The sequence below is a fragment of the Molothrus aeneus genome, chromosome 2 (genome assembly GCF_037042795.1).
Source record: "Molothrus aeneus isolate 106 chromosome 2, BPBGC_Maene_1.0, whole genome shotgun sequence".
In the NCBI taxonomy this organism is placed as follows: Eukaryota; Metazoa; Chordata; class Aves; order Passeriformes; family Icteridae; genus Molothrus; species Molothrus aeneus.
In genome coordinates, this window is record NC_089647.1 from 108,412,875 (window position 1) to 108,429,688 (window position 16,814).

The 16,814-nt window shown below is 40.3% G+C and overlaps 1 protein-coding gene across 3 annotated transcripts in view; it reads left to right on the forward strand.

Moving 5' to 3' along the window:
- The window catches only part of SYTL5 (synaptotagmin like 5), an 82,093-nt gene that overhangs the window by 21,657 nt on the left and 43,622 nt on the right, over nucleotides 1-16,814 (forward strand). For all 3 annotated transcript variants that reach the window (XM_066545474.1, XM_066545473.1, XM_066545475.1), the window contains exons 2-3: nucleotides 5,120-5,617; nucleotides 14,744-14,959. In XM_066545474.1, coding sequence (XP_066401571.1) covers nucleotides 5,499-5,617; nucleotides 14,744-14,959 — 335 coding nt within the window. In that variant the 5' untranslated portion in view covers nucleotides 5,120-5,498. The remainder of the gene's footprint in view (nucleotides 1-5,119; nucleotides 5,618-14,743; nucleotides 14,960-16,814) is intronic.

Genomic DNA, 16,814 nt, shown 5'->3' on the forward strand with positions numbered 1-16,814 from the left:
TCTGTCACTCAGTGTGAGGCAATGCTGTGGTTCCTGTGCCACTGCAGTCACTGCATGTGGAAAATGTTGCCTCTGTTGCTGAGTCACTAAATTGTTCCAGGTCCTGGCTTCCAGCTAAGTAAACATAATGGTTCAGCGGTGGGAACAATTTCCTGCATCAGGCAATTTGATGACAGAGCCATTGAAGAAAAGAGGATAGTTCCCCTCCCTTCCTTTCAGCTCTGTCTCTAGAGGGCAGGATGCTTCTCCTCCTTCCCAGGAAGATGGGGGAGAGATGAAGCAGAGGTGTTTTGGGGTGCAGGTGACAGCTGTCTTGCTGGGCTGGGGGGGATGCCCATGGCAGGAACATTGATGGTTGCTGTGCCTGTAGTAACTGCAAACCTCACTGATTGAAGTGGATTCACCATAATTCCTGTGCCTCTGGACTGGTGCCCCTCAGGGAGGTTCAGTTTTGGGGGTGCTGTAATTGTCATAAGCAATTTTGTGGCTACAGTTAGCAAAAATAAATGGTGTGTTCTTCCACACAGTAAAGCGCTTTTTTTCCTCCTTTTTTGTGTTGTTGTTGTTTATTTTTTAGGCAATCCTTAATTCTTTTGTCTTGGGAGGGTGAGCAAATGCTCTCTGGATAGACATGGTACCTGTGTGCAGTGGATGCAGTTATTTGCAGGATAAACTGTACCTTTTTATTAATTTTTGTCTAATTTTGCTGTCTTATGCTAATAAGTGCATGTTATTTCTAATGTATCTTCCCTCAACAATAGCTTCAGAGAGTAAAACTCCATTCTAGAGATACTTTTCTCTGGGAGTAAGAGAACTAGCAAAAGCATTGGGGAAATTCTCACTGAGCATCTTTTCTACCCTTCCCATGAGGCAAGGGATAACAACCACCTGCTTGAGAAGCTCACTTCCATACAGCCTTGGGATTATGTCACAGTGGAGCAGGAATGAAAGAGGTGTCTCCTTCCTCTGCACACCTGATATCAGACCTTTGCTTTACTTTGATTTAAGAAATTAATGTTCTCTCTACATATTGTATGGAGATTAGAACAAAGCCCATCCTTTTAGGGGAGGTTTGCATTTTTCCCAGTGTCCTAATTCCCATTTTAGTGCTCCTCAAACGGCTCTGTTGTGTGAAATCTTGACTCACTTTAGGATGAAAACAACTACATTTCCTAATCAGCCCCAAGACTGCTTAATAAAACATCACAAGTCTGTTAAAAGGAGCATTGTCACCTTTTAAAGGCTGGCTGACTGGTTTTGTTTTTGAGCCCTAGGTTGATTAATGATTCAGCTTTTGTCAGCTAATTTATTCTGGGCCATTTAGAGAGAGAGCAAAAGTAGCCAGGAAAGGAGAAGAGCAAATTTTCCTATTAATTTTCCTATTCTTAAATTGAAATACAGGCCTGGTCTCTAATAATGTGTTGTCTAAAGCAGGGAAGTCTTAAGTGGTAGATTATTAAAAACAATGTCTCTTTACCCATTAGTCTCCTTTCCAATAGAGCAAATGTTCCTGCAGCTGTGCTGTCACTGTTCTCCTGTTTAACAGCTACGTGTGCCACAGAGGGCAGGGGGCCAGACCAGGGGGTCTCCTCTGAGGTGGGGGTGGTTTTGGCACATCTTGTACCAGCACAAGGCAGAACATGCAGCAGCCTTTAGAGCTTCAACACAGAATCTGCCTAATTAGGCAGGAGTGATGGAGAATGCAGGACCAAGGATTTTTTACTAGATCTGCTTCCTTAGGGGTAAAGATATCTGCAGCATCTTCAGTCCTAAAAAATAGCCTGGCAAGGGTAATTGTTGCCTTCTTGGGAAGGCCGCGGTGACCTGGTTTCGGAGTCCAGCACGGCGATCCCCTCCTTGGGATCCCTCGGGGCCAATAACGGACGCTAACACCAATGTGGTGGACGGTTAAAGGCGTTTATTGAGGGGTCTCAAGGGTATTTATGGACTAAGGGGTTTCTCTACGTCAGACAGGGGTTTGGCTATACTTTCTAGGGTTAGTATGGAGTGGAAAGTTACTGGCATGCATAGGTTAGGGGGGCTACACGTTTGGCTACATTCCAAGGGTGATCCCTATCTATGGGGAGAGGGGCAGAAGGATTCCTGTAATTTTCCGTCACAGCCCGAAATCTTCCGAACGCCTGTCCCTAGCCTACCACAGGTAATATTGTCTAAGAATTATAAAAGAATTGGGAAAACCTGTTTTATGCAAAGTTAACTGCTGCCACTACTTCAGCTAGCCTGGGGAACAGAATTTTATCTAGGCAGAGATTATGAGTGTAACATGTTTAGAAGGAAGCCTGTCAGAGCAAAGAGGAGTCTCTCTTGAGGTATTTGCTGAAGTTTCATCAGGGATGAAGTATCTGGTAAGGAAATCATGCTTTTGAGTGGCAATTTCATGGTGCAGAAGAAAATCTGGAAGGTGAGGTGAGTCTGAATCTTCCTGCCAGCTCTCTGGTAGGTGCACATGTGTTGGACAGGTGGCAGGCAGGAAAACTGGGCTGCTCCAGCATCAGCTCTGTTACTGCAGCCTGAACACAAAACCTGCATTGCTGGTGTGCTCAGCGTGCTGGAGCTGTTCCCCCACCAAAGCAATGAAGTAATTGGAGAATGCTGCTTTTTGAGGCTCTCATTGGTGAGGTTTATATCTTCTACTGAGGATGAGACCATTATACAGGCAGCCATCCTGGTTCTGTAGGAGGATTCTGTTGCTAACTGACAATGTATTTTAATCTACATAAAACTGGTTGAATACACACTTATATTTCCTGATAGCTGCCAAATCCCTCTGTTAGGTGATAAGGACAGTTAAAATCCACAAGGTTTTTGTCATAGATGTGGCTGAAGGAAAAACTGCATGGAATGTTCAGTAAAAAACAGAAAGAAACCACACAAACCATTGTGAATAGATTTCAACTGCAACTGATTATACTCATTCCATGAGAATAGAATCTACTACAAACATATTTCTGTTAATGTGGGTAACATTAATGTAATTTATGTCTGTCTGTCCATCTGATAAATTTCATATTGCTCTGCATTGTTCACTATGTTGCAAACTCTGATGTAGTTTCTGTTGTCTTTACAAACAAGACTATAATGATTTCTAGTCAAGATCACAGAGTTCACCACAATACAGTTGTCAGCATGAGATACCAGAATTTTGTTGAATAGACCACTGTGTTTTGGGATTTCTTCCCTGTAAGAAATGAAATGGAATGATCTTTCAGCTGACTTACATCTGGCCAGGAGTGTTTAGCACTCTCTGAAATTTTGTCTGACTTATCTGACAGTTTGTGGTCTCATCATTCCTACCAGTGCTTAGTTCTGCTCTGGGCTCTGTGTATTTGACCCTCCTGGTGGCAAATGAAATAACTGGATTCCCAATCATGGCTTTAGAAATTTTGGATGTCATATGTGCCTCCCTGCACTGAGAGAAAAATCTCCCAGGACGTTCAAGGATTAGCAACGCACTTAGTCAAAGGGTGTCGTGAACTGCAGAAGAAATGCCTCACACAATATGCGTGAATTGCAAATCCCAAAGTTTACTGAAAGCTCACACATATTTATATTGGTGTTAATGAAGCTTATACATATTGCAAAAGCTGAGCTCATTATTGGTTAAAGCACACTTAGATCAACCACACCTACTTCTATGCTCTAATGATTATTTTGTTTCTATGTTTACATTCTTATAGCTTCTCTACCTAGGATATCTTCATTTTCTGGCAAGCGATTTTCTCCCCCATCTTCCCATTTCAGCGAAGGTCACTGTGACCTTTGTCAGTGATTGGACACCGGTTACATAATTCCCAGCTTGTTTCCCCTATCCTTATCCATCGGTATCACATCGAAGCGGCCTTTCTCAGCTAGCCAATTATCCAAAAAGCTCTCCACAAAAGGGAATATTTGAGGCTTTTGTATGGTCTGGTAGGAGTACTAATCTCTTTAGAGTTAAAAGAAAAGCTGAGAAGAAATTACTAGATGTCAAGTTAAACTTATCAAGCAGTTTTTATCTTCCCTGAATTCCCAGTGCCAGAATATCTCACAAGGTAGAGTGTTCTTGGCAGCCTGCTTGCCATCCCATTGCACTGGGGTTCTGCAAGAGCCCTGCTTACCTGTAGCACATCATCAACCCAATAATGGGTTAATAATGGGTCAGAGATAGTTTTTAACATTTTTGTTGTCCCTAATTTCTAATTGCTTCACTCAGTCTTTCCCCTTTCCCTCTTGGCTTTCCATTTCCAATAAAACCTTGTCCTTTTTTCCCCAGTTAAAAATAAGAAAAGCCTGTGAAAATAATGCTTCATGTCACCCATGCTGCTCCTGCAAGGAAAATCAGCAAACAGAATTTCAGAGCTCCTTGACCAGACAAACAATGACTCTGGGAGATTTGTGTGGATGCCCCATGCTCCCCAGGCTGCTGATGTTATGATCTGCTTGGGTTAAAAGTGCTTTCCCCAGGCATTTTTCTAAGCAGTTCAAGGAAGAACCTGACCTTCTTGATAATAACAAAGAGTTCACATGTTGGATTTTTCCTTTTGCTTACAAGTAACTTGGTCTTATGGTATGAATAGAAGCATCTTTTTTAAGAATTGAAGAACAAACTTAATGATTCAGCATTGGGGTTTTTTGGGGTGTGTGTGTGTTGTTTTTTTCTATTAAAATAAATGCAGAGAATAAAAGTATTTTTTTTCCATGTGTGTTTTTATTACTTAGCTGTTGTATGTCTAAGACAACAATCTAACCAAAAGTATTTGTCTATGGTGTGTTTGTTTCCCAATTTTCAGTGATAAGAAGCTCAAAACTGGCACTTCTGACTTGTATTTCTGCCTTGCAATGACTTGTGTGCTTCAGTTTGTGCATCACCTTCCTGTCCTGTGTTCTTACTGATGAAAGTGACCTGATAGTTGGATCTGTATTGCAGAAACAGTGATTTTTTTTACTCTTTTCTTAGGAAAAAACACCAAACTTTTATGCTGGTTGTGTATGAGTAGCCCCTCATAATTCTGTAGGCCATTCTTCAGTGGCTTCCAAACCATTGCTAGATTTAGCTCTTGTCAAATCAGACTCTGATGGTAATTTCAAAATCACCCACACAATTTGTTTTGACTTTCAGGTAGTTTGATATAAATATTCCCAGTGATTTTGTGGCTCCAAACTACAATTCTTCAGGAAGCTGATTCTGCAGCTGAAGTGGATGAAATCTGAAGGCTTGGAGTGAGCATCAGCCAGGACCCAAGGACCTTCAACAACCAGGAACATGACTGCCTTTCCCAAGGAAGAAACAAAGGAGAAACTTTGATTTCTTGTGTAGCTGGAAGGCAAAGCAATACAATCTTGACACCCAGCTAATTTAAAGAAGCATTTTTCAAAATACCTCTTGACTGTGTGGATCTTGTAACTGTGCCACAAAGGTGCCTTTGGAGCTGTGCAAATAAATCCTTGCAGTATTGATTGGCAAAAGTGGTCATTGCTGGAGTGGCTGTGGAAGGACCATGACAAAGCACTCAGAGATCATCAATTTGTCATTTCTGTTGGAACACGAGAGGGAAACAATCTTGGGAGTATTGAAGAGAGATGAGTACTTGAAAAAAGTTGAAGATAAAAGAATCAGGTAATCCTTTTTGTTGTTGCTTTTGCATATATGGTTGGTAGGTGTTTTTGTGGTACCCAATGAAGGTTTTCTACATGCCTCATACAAGGATGAGTGCTGCAAGGGGACACAGGTAATTTTAAGTTCAAGTAAAGTGTGTTAAAAAGAAAATTGCTCTCTAGTATGGTTCTCAGGAAACAAAAATCATGTGCATTGCTTCAAGACAAAAGTACAAGAAAGATAACAAGTGCAAAAACACGCAGAAGTGTTTTTTAAATTTCAGATTGTGTAAATTAATCTGGTTTGGCTGAATTTACCCCTGTTTTAGGGGGTAAGTTCAGGGGGAATTTAGGGGAAGTTTTAGTAAGGCTCTTGAACTCTCCTCCTTTGAGAGGAGCTGCTCACAGAGCCTGTCTTCAGAGCTGGCTGAGGGACAGAAGTTTGGAAGGTGTCAGAGGGACGGGAATTTGGCATCTGCCTCTGTTCAGGACTTCCTACAGCATGGAATGAATGCATGATGGTGTCCTTCTTTCTGTTGTGGTGCTTACAGAATAGGGAGGAGGGACACTTCATTTTTCAAATTACTTAGATTTACTAATAAATAAAATTTAAAATCTCAGGTATTTATCTCAAAAGTCACTGTTGGGAGAAGTAGAGTCTCAGGGTATTAATAAAGACCATGTGTTCTTTTTCTATTCCTAAAAGTAAAAACCAAAGTCCAGAGAACAATGTGAAGAGGCAGGTTGAGTCAGCAGTTTTAGAAAGCTCAGTTTGAGTTGGTTCAGCTGTCAGTTCTGGAAATGTCCCTGTGCTTTTCAAGGATGGTTTGGCTGCTTCATTTCACTTCCCCCCACTGCCCTTTTGGAGTTTCACACAGTTTGGATCTGAGAAAGAGGCTTAGTGTGGATGGATGCAGCACTTGGTGTTGGTGAGGCTGCTGAATATAACAAGTGACAGAAGGAAAATTTCCAGCCTTTGCTGGTTTCTGTCCATGAATCCCAAGGCCAGGCTGCATTGTTCTTCCCTTTGATTTTCTAAAAACATTTTAGGCATTGTGCAAAGACATTTTAGACATTGCAAAGGTGCGTGTTCAGAAGCTGCTGAAGCTTCTACTATTTAAAATCATTATTTCAAAATAATTGGAAATTTAATAATTTGAAAATTAATGGAAATTTAATTAATTTACATTATTTGGAAATCTATGCAGAGTTAGCCACAGGTTTTGAAAGCTTTTCTCCTTCAACTGAACCCACTCTGAGTGCAATGCCCCTGTTGGTGTGCAGCCCATTTACCTGGGGGAGCACAGTGGCTGATCTGATAGGAGGGGCTGAAAACTGGTGTTTCTTTAAGTTGGTGTGGGCAAATTAATCATTTTGTCTCCTTAATGGTTTGTGAGACGAAAAAGAAAACAGATGGAGCACTGTTTGTTCCAGAGCATTCTGCTCTGTTTAGTAATAAAATAAAAATTACAAATAAATTATTTTGGTTTCCTGAGGTGGTGGCCTTGGAAATGTGTGATGTGCCAATAATCATCTGTCAAAGGCATCAGTATGGAGAGTATCAGATCACTGGATTCCTAAAGCCCCTGAAAGCTTTATTCTACTATTGTAATTTCCCAATCTCAAATGGGAATTTGAAACTCATGTGGTTTTGTGGGTTTTTTCCTTTGTTTCATTTGGTTAGTTTGGGTTTTCTATTATTGCTGCTGTCTTTTTATTTTTTTTTTTTTTTTTTAATATGATGTCTTAACCCCCCAGTTTTCTGCTTTTTATGGCATTGCTGGAATTTACTCTGCCAAATCTGCTGAACTTGCAGCAGCCTGGGAGGGGACAGCACAGATCAGTGAAGTCACAGGTGGCATTGGCTTATCAGTATTTTGGTAAAAAAGCACCCCAAGAAAAATACTCAAAATCAAGCTAATCTGAAATAAAATGCTAATTAGAATAACTAATGATGCAATGTGGTGCTTATGCACACTTCTAGCACCTGTGTGTGAAACAATGGGCTTCCTATTTATTGTCACTAGACCATACTTTGCCTGATAACAGTGGAATGTGGCCTATAAAAGAGTTCCAGAGTATAAAACTATAAAGAATTTGGTAGCTAACTGCTTCCTATGAGGCTTTTTAATTTTTCTTTCTCAGTACAACTTGGCAAGGATCTATAATCATGGCTTATAAGCATACTACAGGGGAACATTTGTTGTCTTTAAAATTCCATTTGGTACAATCTGTTATACACTTTATTGAAGTACTTTGCAGAAGAGCAAGTCCCTTTTTATTTATTTTCAAGGCATTTTCCACTCTGGGAAGAAGCTTACTTGTACATTGTACTGAGGAATTCTTGTTATCCTGTTCCACTCTTTCTGAATCTATCTTGACAATTTTTGTTTTTTTCTCTTCCTATTAGTTTTCAAAAGCCCTTGTAACTTAAAAAGACCTTTCTATTCATTGTGAAAGCAATGATAAATGTGGGAGGATATTCTAATAATGAAATTGTTAAGGGTTGTTTTTACTATGGCTGCTCATACTTGTTTTCTGGAATGCAGTTGGCTCTTCTTGTGGCTTTTTTATGCACAATTATTTCACCCACACGAGAGAAAAACACAGAAGTCATCAAGTTCTTTTTCTAAGGTCTAGTTTTGATAGTACAAATAATCACCCTCCTTAATAAAGATTATGATTTCTCTTCTTAATTCCAAGTTGCATCTTGCATGCCTGGATGTTTTCTTTGAATATTGATTTGCAGCTGTTAATAGATTACTTGTACAAATAACCTGCAGTGTTCTAAACAGTGCTTTATGATGCTTTTGATGCCAGATGAATTACCATCATGTTTTTTTTCAATTGCTAAGATTATTTGAGTAAAATCATTAATTCTTACCTTAACTATTTTCTTAGGGTTTAAAATACAAAGTTCCTTTCCATTCTTTATGGAGCACAGCTACGAATGCCATGCTTTTAGAGGAGATAAAGTAATAACTGCTGTGCTGAGAAAATTGCAGTTTTGTCCAAGAAAAGAGCTTTAATGGGTTGTGGCTTGAACCTCTGTCAGCATTTAGGTTACCAGAAGTTGTGTAAGAATTGCACCAGCCCCAGATCTGTACTGACAAGTAAAGTTAGCATTCCTGTCTTTTCATCTGACTAAAATGACATCTTCTTATCAGTCCAAAGAGATCCATGGAAACAATTTATGGTGTTCACTTCATTACAATATAGGAGAAATTGTTAGCATGGATACCACCATGTGGTAGCTCCAGGCAGTACTTTAGAAAAGCAGAAGTTGGAGGACTGGAATGGGAAGTGATTGATCTGCTGAGTATACATTTGGATTTGTTTATAAGCACAAAATGGTTGCAGGGTAACATATTTCATATGGTGCACGGTCTGTGTTTCTGTAAAACTGCTTATAAATATTTCAAGGAGAGAGTCCTTGTGTTAATGCACATTGGCCATCTGTACCTGGAAGCTGCAAAATTCCTGTCTGGCAGCTCAGTCATTTGTGAGGTGTATTTAACACAGTTTAACACTTTGTTATTCTTTGAATCAGAGGCTTTTCTATCAAGGGTAGTTACTATTGCCAGTACTCTAAGGATAGAGGTGCCTGTTTTGCTGTCCTGTGTTCTTTGAGAACCAGGAGCCTGCAGTGGTGAAAGAATTTCTCATGGTGATTAATTTTCATATGCTGGGAGAAACTGTTTCATTAAGGATAGCAAGAAAACAACAGGGGATCTATTTTGTCTTTTTTTTTTCAATCTTAGTGACTATTTTTATTTGAGAGAATAAGTGACTGAGTTACTCAGAAGAAGTTTCATCTATGGAAGTTTGCCATCATTATGATAGCCAGAATTATTTCAGTTCCAATATCTCCTTTCCTTCTTTTCCTTCTTTTCCTCCTGGGCTCTGTTCTGTCATTCCAGATTTCTTTTTCTTTGCAAATCCATTCTTTCTTTGTTTCCCTGTGCTGTCATCAATGTGCCTTAACACAGTTTTTATCACATTGAGCTGCTACATAAACAAAATGTGAAAACCTGTGCTTATTATTCAGGTACTCCTATTTTACAATCCAAGGAGACCTCAATGGAAGCTGGTAATAACCCAGTTCTTTTTGTGAACTCTCAATAATATTTACTGTTATTTCCTGCATACTGTGCCAGACAGTGAAGGGCATCTGGCTGAATTTGAAGAAAGTACTGAAAACCAGTCTGGAAAGAAAATTGCCTTTCTTGCTCATATTCAAGTGTCTTTATGCCAGTTCTTGCACAGAAAAATTCTTTAGTATCTAAGTTAGCAGCTGCACAGGTTCAGAACAAGGATGTTTCTATTTGTCTGTACAAAAGTAATTCAAGTTCTTTTCCTGCCAAACTCTTTAATAATAATTGACTGAGGGAGGGAGATGGTTGCCCTTTTTTATTTTTAATTCAATTTTTTATGAACCATTGAACTCTGTAAATTTAGTATGGCAAAATAAAATTAGGTAGACTTGGATTATGCTGCTCTACATCTTCAGAGGAAAAAGGGTTTTGAAATGGGGAGAAAGAAGATCTAGGAGAAATCTGAAAATCAAATTCAGGAATTATGTATGCTATTACATTTAATAGTTTGTTTGGTTTTGGGTTTTTTTTAAGGGAGAGGAGATGAGGTAGAAAAAAAATTCAAAATAAAGTTTTCTAAAATCCTACTGAAATAGAAAAAAAAAACCAGTCAGTTTGGTATTAAGGGAAAAGTTACCTAACTTAAAGCAAGTGGATAATGTCTACAGAGTTAAAGGAAATTATGGTGTTCATTTAAGTGAATGGCTTGGGCAAACAATGTCTTGCCTCTTGCAGCAGTATAGCTATTTTACTTTTGAGGAATAAATATTCTCTAGGGTAAAGCTTAATTTAATAAGAAATGGATCTGCTAAGGCTTTTCTCTGCTTCCTCTTTGCAGTGTTATAGGGGTTTGAGAATATTTCATCCCTTGAGGCTGCATTTGCGTAGGAATAAGAACCTTTGCCTCATTGATTTCAGCATCTGTAGGGAAGGACCCAACTTCTTCAGGGATTCCTGTGCCTCTGGCAACTGTGCCAAGGGCTGTGAATTCTGGAGTCAGATTCTTTGGTTGTTTTGGTTTGGTTTTGTTTTGTTTCCTGCTGTATTTTACATTGGAAAGGCTCAGGTTGAGGCATTCAGTGTTACCTGGAATCCTGGTTACAACAGAGCTCTTCTCCAACGTGCTTAACATATTTTCTCAGACAGTAGAGGGATCTTAATATAAATTCATAGTTTAGAAAAATGGCTACATATCCTGTTAAACTTGGCAGAATCAAATTTATTTTTAATAGCTATCTTTCATCAAACAGCCATTGTAATAAAAGGTTTAGAAACTTCAATGAATGATAGGATTCTTTTTCTCAGAAGCCTTATTAAATTGGCTTCTGCTGAGTTTTATTTTCCCTTTCATATTACCAGGAGAAGATGGATAAAGATTAATTCTTGTTTAATATTTGGGATTAAAAATATCTAACTCCATCTTTAAATGTATTCCTTTAAAGTTATGGAGAGTGCAAATGTTAGACTGGCACAAGGAAATTGGGTGTTTATAATCCAGCTGCTTCCTGCCCTGAGAAATAAATGTAGTGGTAAGTCAGTGCAGCTACAGGCTGCACTTGTTATCCCTTTTCAGTGCAGTGAAACAGTGTAGCTCAGCTGGGCTTGGTTAGGGACTGTTATGATGACAGATTTTGTCAAATTACTCACCCACCTCCTCCTGCTCTTCCTGGCCCTTGAGACAGTTCATTTTTCTTAAGATATGAATGTGTTTGTTGCAGTCAATCAGAAGTTCAGCTCAACAAATAATATAGGGAATCTCAAATGAATGTTCACATACAGTGTATCTGTCCATGCACTCTTTGCTTCTTTTTTAAATTTTTCTTTCTTATTTGTTTAATTGAGTGGAGTAACTGGGTTGATTTGTTTTCTTTCAGTTCCCTGGAAGTCATCAAAGAAAATTTATATTCAAAAATAAGAAAACAAACACTTCTCAGAATTTGCACTGTTAGCAGATCAGCTATCACCTGATAAGAATTTTAGATTGTGTTTCACATAAGCATTGGGAAATACTGTTGCAATCACCACTACTGAATAGTAGGAAAAATGTAATGTCACAAGAACACTGATATGTTTTCCAACATGTTGATCTGTAAGCAAACTATTAAGAAAAAAATGTTCTCTTTATTGTTTTGGGCCTATGACATTTCCCAATTTTAAATTGGAACTATTTTAAACAGTTTTTGTGCCTAAACATACTTCCAACTAAGCACAAAAGGGCCTGGAAGTTGCAGTGGGGAGGGAGAAGGCTGGAGTGGAAGGAGTTCAGTGCAGGCTCTGTTTCTGTATTAGACACCTGGATGCAGTGCACAGGACACAGAGATTATTGCCAAAAAGATGGAAGCTGCCAATAACTGTGTGTCAAGTTCCTGAAATGCAATGGGTCATGACTAATTAAATTTTTTTCAGTAAAAATAAGCCACTGGAAAGAAATCTGTTATTTAAAAAATGGCCCTTTGCTTGTGCATAGTATTCTGACCCTTTTGAGATTTGAGGATTAACAATTTTTCATCTTCTGAGTTACTCTGGCACTTGGGTAAGGATCAGGTGCTTGGTTTGCATGCAGATTCTGAAGTGGTAAAAGAAACTGGAACTGAATTATTTGTGCCTCCTTAGTTCTTTGGTATGTGATTGACCAAATCATTGCACACCTGGATAAAAAGTAAAACTGCAGTTGTCTCTCAAAGACTCTGTTGAACATTCCTCAGTGGCTCTGCTGTATAAAAAGTCACAGTTTTGACAGGAGACCACGGAAATGACGAGGTAGAGAGGGAATGACCAATGATCAGGTAAAGAAATGGTGGTTGAGTTTGGCAATCAAATTCGGTGAGGTGAAGAGGAGAATTGTATCAATTGTATTTTCTCAAATTTTCTCAATTGTAATTGAGAAAATGGAGGCTAAAGAAAGCAAGGAAAGGTGTGGGCCTGGTGCTGGGTGCAATAGAGGACCCAGTGACACAGCATCTGGAAAAGGTCAATATGCACAACGTCTTCTTGGCCTCAGTCCTTAGAGGTCAGACAGATCTGCTGGAATTCCACCTCCTGAGGTCATTGCAAAAGTCCAGGGCAAGGTGAATTTGAACCTGGAAAGTGCTGCGATACCTCTCACTGTGTGAAAGCACAATCAATCTTAACAAGTTTCCTAAGGTCAGCTGGTACTCACAGTGGCCACAGCACTTTATCTCTGACAACTCCACATTGCTGGAGGGTGACAGTAAATCATTAAACATTTGTGAATGTTCAAACATCACATGGTCACTCACATCTCACTAAACATCAAACATGCTGTTTGATGGTTAGTGAGATGTGAGTGACCATAAACTCAGGGGTAATTAGAGGTCTTCCCAAGCACCTGAAGGTGTATTTGTTATTCAAGCAGATGGATGTGGTGTCTCCTTTGAAAATAGTGTGGTCAAGAGTATTCTGGGGGTGGGTTGCCTTTAGTTCTCAGTCCAGAAGAAGCAGATGAGTTCTGATGTTTGGAAGGTAGATCAAAGGATGGGGCTGGCAAAAATAGGGATCATTGCCCTTCTCTGTGCACAGTGGCAGCATCCAGCACCACTGGCAGTTTTCACAGCACAGCACAACACTCTCTGCATTTGGAGCTGACTCACAGAAGGAAATGAACACATGCCTGGCAGCAAAAGCATCTCTGCAGGAAGTGGGGAGATGTAAGATGCAATCAATAAACTGCAAGAACAGTTAGCAAAGCACCAAAAAGCACATGAAGCACAGACAGAGTTTTGAAGACTCAGGCATGAGTGAAAGGCTGTTTGGATTGGATATGGGAGAAGGGTCTGAAGCTGGATGAAGCCCTCACTTCTGGAGAGAGGCCAGCAGAGGAAAATCCTTGACTGGGATTTGCAGCTTCTGCCTGGAGGGATTGGACATGCCTTTTACTAGAGCTGTCAGAGGCTGAGCATCCACAGGTCAGGTGGCTGCAGAGCAGCTGCTGCTGATGGGATCCCAGTGGGAAGCAAAATGCTGGCCAATCTTTTAGCAAGGCAGTGTATCCACAAATAACTTAATTCTGTCAGAGCTGACTCCCTGGTGGCCCAAGCAATGTTCCTGGCCTCCTTTACAGGGCTGTAACCTGCAATCTTTCATTGGTTATATCGTCCATGTGATTTTCTTTTGACATTTTTTCTGATCTCTAGGTGAAGGTGGCAGCAGGTTTTTAAATCCCCCTCTTAGTCATCTATGTGTGTACAGAGACAGTGATTTCAGTGAGCTGGGGTGCTTCATGACTGAGGGACTTTGGGAGCTCCTGGCTGCTGATGGGCATGAAAGACAGCATAGGGAAGGGTGGGGTAATGGGGACACAGCAACACCCAGGCATGTAAAACTGAAAGAACTCAGCAGCCACTGAGCTTAGTTACATCTCACAGTTGTTTTCTTGTTAAAGACCCAACTCATTGGCCATTGAAACTGCAGACTTCAAAATTTAGTCTTAAACACAAATATTTTTATTCTGTAGAGTCAGTGGTAGAACAGGTAAGATCTTCAAGTCACACTATTTAAAGTGGAATTCTTCTTTTTACTTTGATTGTGGCATCACAGCATAACACCACTACTTACTAAGATCTTTTGGTTTGGTCTCTTTCAAGGCTTTAAATAACTGGTACATAATTGCATATATACTCCCACCTAAATCTGCACTGGCATATTATTAAATGCACACTAATTGCAGAAAATATTTCCTTCTTTTCCTTCTGTGGATGCACTGGAGAGTCTCAGTTCTGATTTGCTCTCAAGCTGGGGTCAGCATGACTTGAATTATTGATGAAGGACAAGCAAAGATGGTTTATCAGTTGTCCAGAACTGCTCAGCTATCTGCATTTACTCATAGTGATCTACTAGATTTTCCTCTTGACTGCATGTCTGACAGCTGGGGAATAGATTTATTCTGTGTCATGTGTGTGTCAAGAAATACAAAAAAAAAAATTGCACTTACTCATGTCTTGTATTTTTAGCATGAGATCTTAATCTGTTAATAAGCTCTTACAGATCATTGAGTTGAACCTCCAAATTAAGACATTTTATTTTTTTACTTCTAGGAAACTGAAAAATGAGCTTCTGGAAGTGAGAAGGAAAGGTGGAAACCGCCACTCCCAGCAGGACAGCAGCAGGGTCTGTGTTCGCTGCCAGAAGAGCCTGGGCTTCATTTTTGACAGGGGAGAGCTGTGCCAGACCTGCCAGCTGAGGGTCTGCAGCTCCTGCCGTGTGCTGGGGGCTGAGGGGCACTGGAAGTGCTCGGTCTGTGCCAAGATTGCGTAAGTTGGGCAGTTCTATAACCATGTGTCCTAGGGTGACATTATGATGCTTGTATCCCCATTGGTGTGTTCTGTTTATGCTGGATATCATGTTCTGTGCCTTCAAGACTGGCTCTGAAGAGTGAAAATTTTGTTTTGGTTTTGCTATCAGCCGCTATCAGTCGCTCCTCCACTGGTGGGAGGAGCTGGTGGGACACACAGACAGGGCAGTACATGGTGCTGCTTTTACTTTTTGCTTTGCTCTTGCTTCTGCTTTGCTCCTGCTTTGCTCTTGCTTTTTGCTTCTGCTCATTAGCTAGTTTAGCTAAGCAGTCTGAATTTTTCCCTGGACTGTTTTTCCTTTCCCTTTTTTGGAACCACTCGAGCCTGTTCCAGACTGAGACCTGGCAAACACCGAGAGTTTGCCCCTTGTGGCCTAGCGGGGCCTACTCTGGGCAGCAGCTGCCCCAGCACCAGAGGGACTGATAACAGAGCGACCATCCCCAGGAGAGACTTTCTGAATTTGTCATCTTTTTCAGAGTGCTGCAAGAGTGGTGTCATCTGGTATTGTTCATTTTGTGTGCTGGGGGCTGCTGCACAGGTTCTTTCCACTTCTCTCCAAGGAATTCTTCCTGAACTGGTTGGGGGGAGGGCCTGTGTGGGTTTGCTTTCTGGAGGGGCCTCCTTGGAAGGTTTTCTCCCAAATTTGCCCTAAATCAAGACACCACGTGTGGAGCTTACAGCCCTGGCAGTGATTTTTTGCTACCATTGTACATCCCCTTACAGAGAATTCACAAGGGGAGAGGCTTAGCTGGGGCTTTTATTTGCTGCACTCTTTTCCCAATTCCAAGCCAGTTTCAATGAGCTTGTTTTCCAAAGACTTGGAAAAATAATTCACCTGATTAGTTTGGTAATATGGGATTTTTTAGCTTGATTTGGTAAGATAACCATGAAGGAAAGATTAGTTTGGTAATATGGGATTTTTTAGCTTGATTTGGTAAGATAACCATGAAGAAAAGATTAGTTTGGGATTTGGTAAGATAACCATGAAGGAAAGATTAGTTCGGTAATATGGGATTTTTTTAGCTTGATTTGGTAAGATAACCATGAAGGAAAGATTAGTTTGGTAATATGGGATTTTTTAGCTTGATTTGGTAAGATAACCATGAAGGAAAGGAGAAATGTGTCGGGCAACAAAACTCAGTTATGTATCCTGCTGTAAGGACAGGATGATGTAAGAAAGAGATGTGATAAAAAAAGAATTGGAGGGAAGTTTTTTTAACAGACCTTCAAACTAACAGGATCAGAAAGGGTAAATTGTTTCAGGAAGTGAACCCAAGTCCCTAGTTCTGTCAAGACTTTGGTTACATAGACAGTGAGTGAAAAATTAACACTGCAGAGCATGGAGTTTAGTGTTTGTGTCTTCAAACTCGAGCTTTAGAAGGTTGCATCCATTTTTAAGTAGATGCCTTAACCTCCTCTGCATCCAGTGGGGCACATCCAAAGGACAGTGTCTCGCCTGGTAAGACAAAAAATGTTTACTTATTTGATTTGTGAAATGATTTTAAATCAGTAGGGGCCTGGCTGAGCTCCGTGTGCTTTGCCTCAGGCAGTTCCTGGGATAATGTCAGTGCTGTGCCTTTCAGAAATGATGGGGTGCGAGTGAGGTGACAGCATGGAGAACAGCAAACACAATGCTGCTCTTTAAAAATGGAGAAAAGGAAAAGGGATTTGTTGACCCTGCCACACTACCTCTAATTTCTCTCAGAACACTGAAACAAACGGTAGCTGTGTTATTTGAAAGCCGAGACAAGGTGACAGGATGAGGAGTAAGAGCTGGCTCAAGAACAAGTAATGTCAAAACCAATTTAATTTC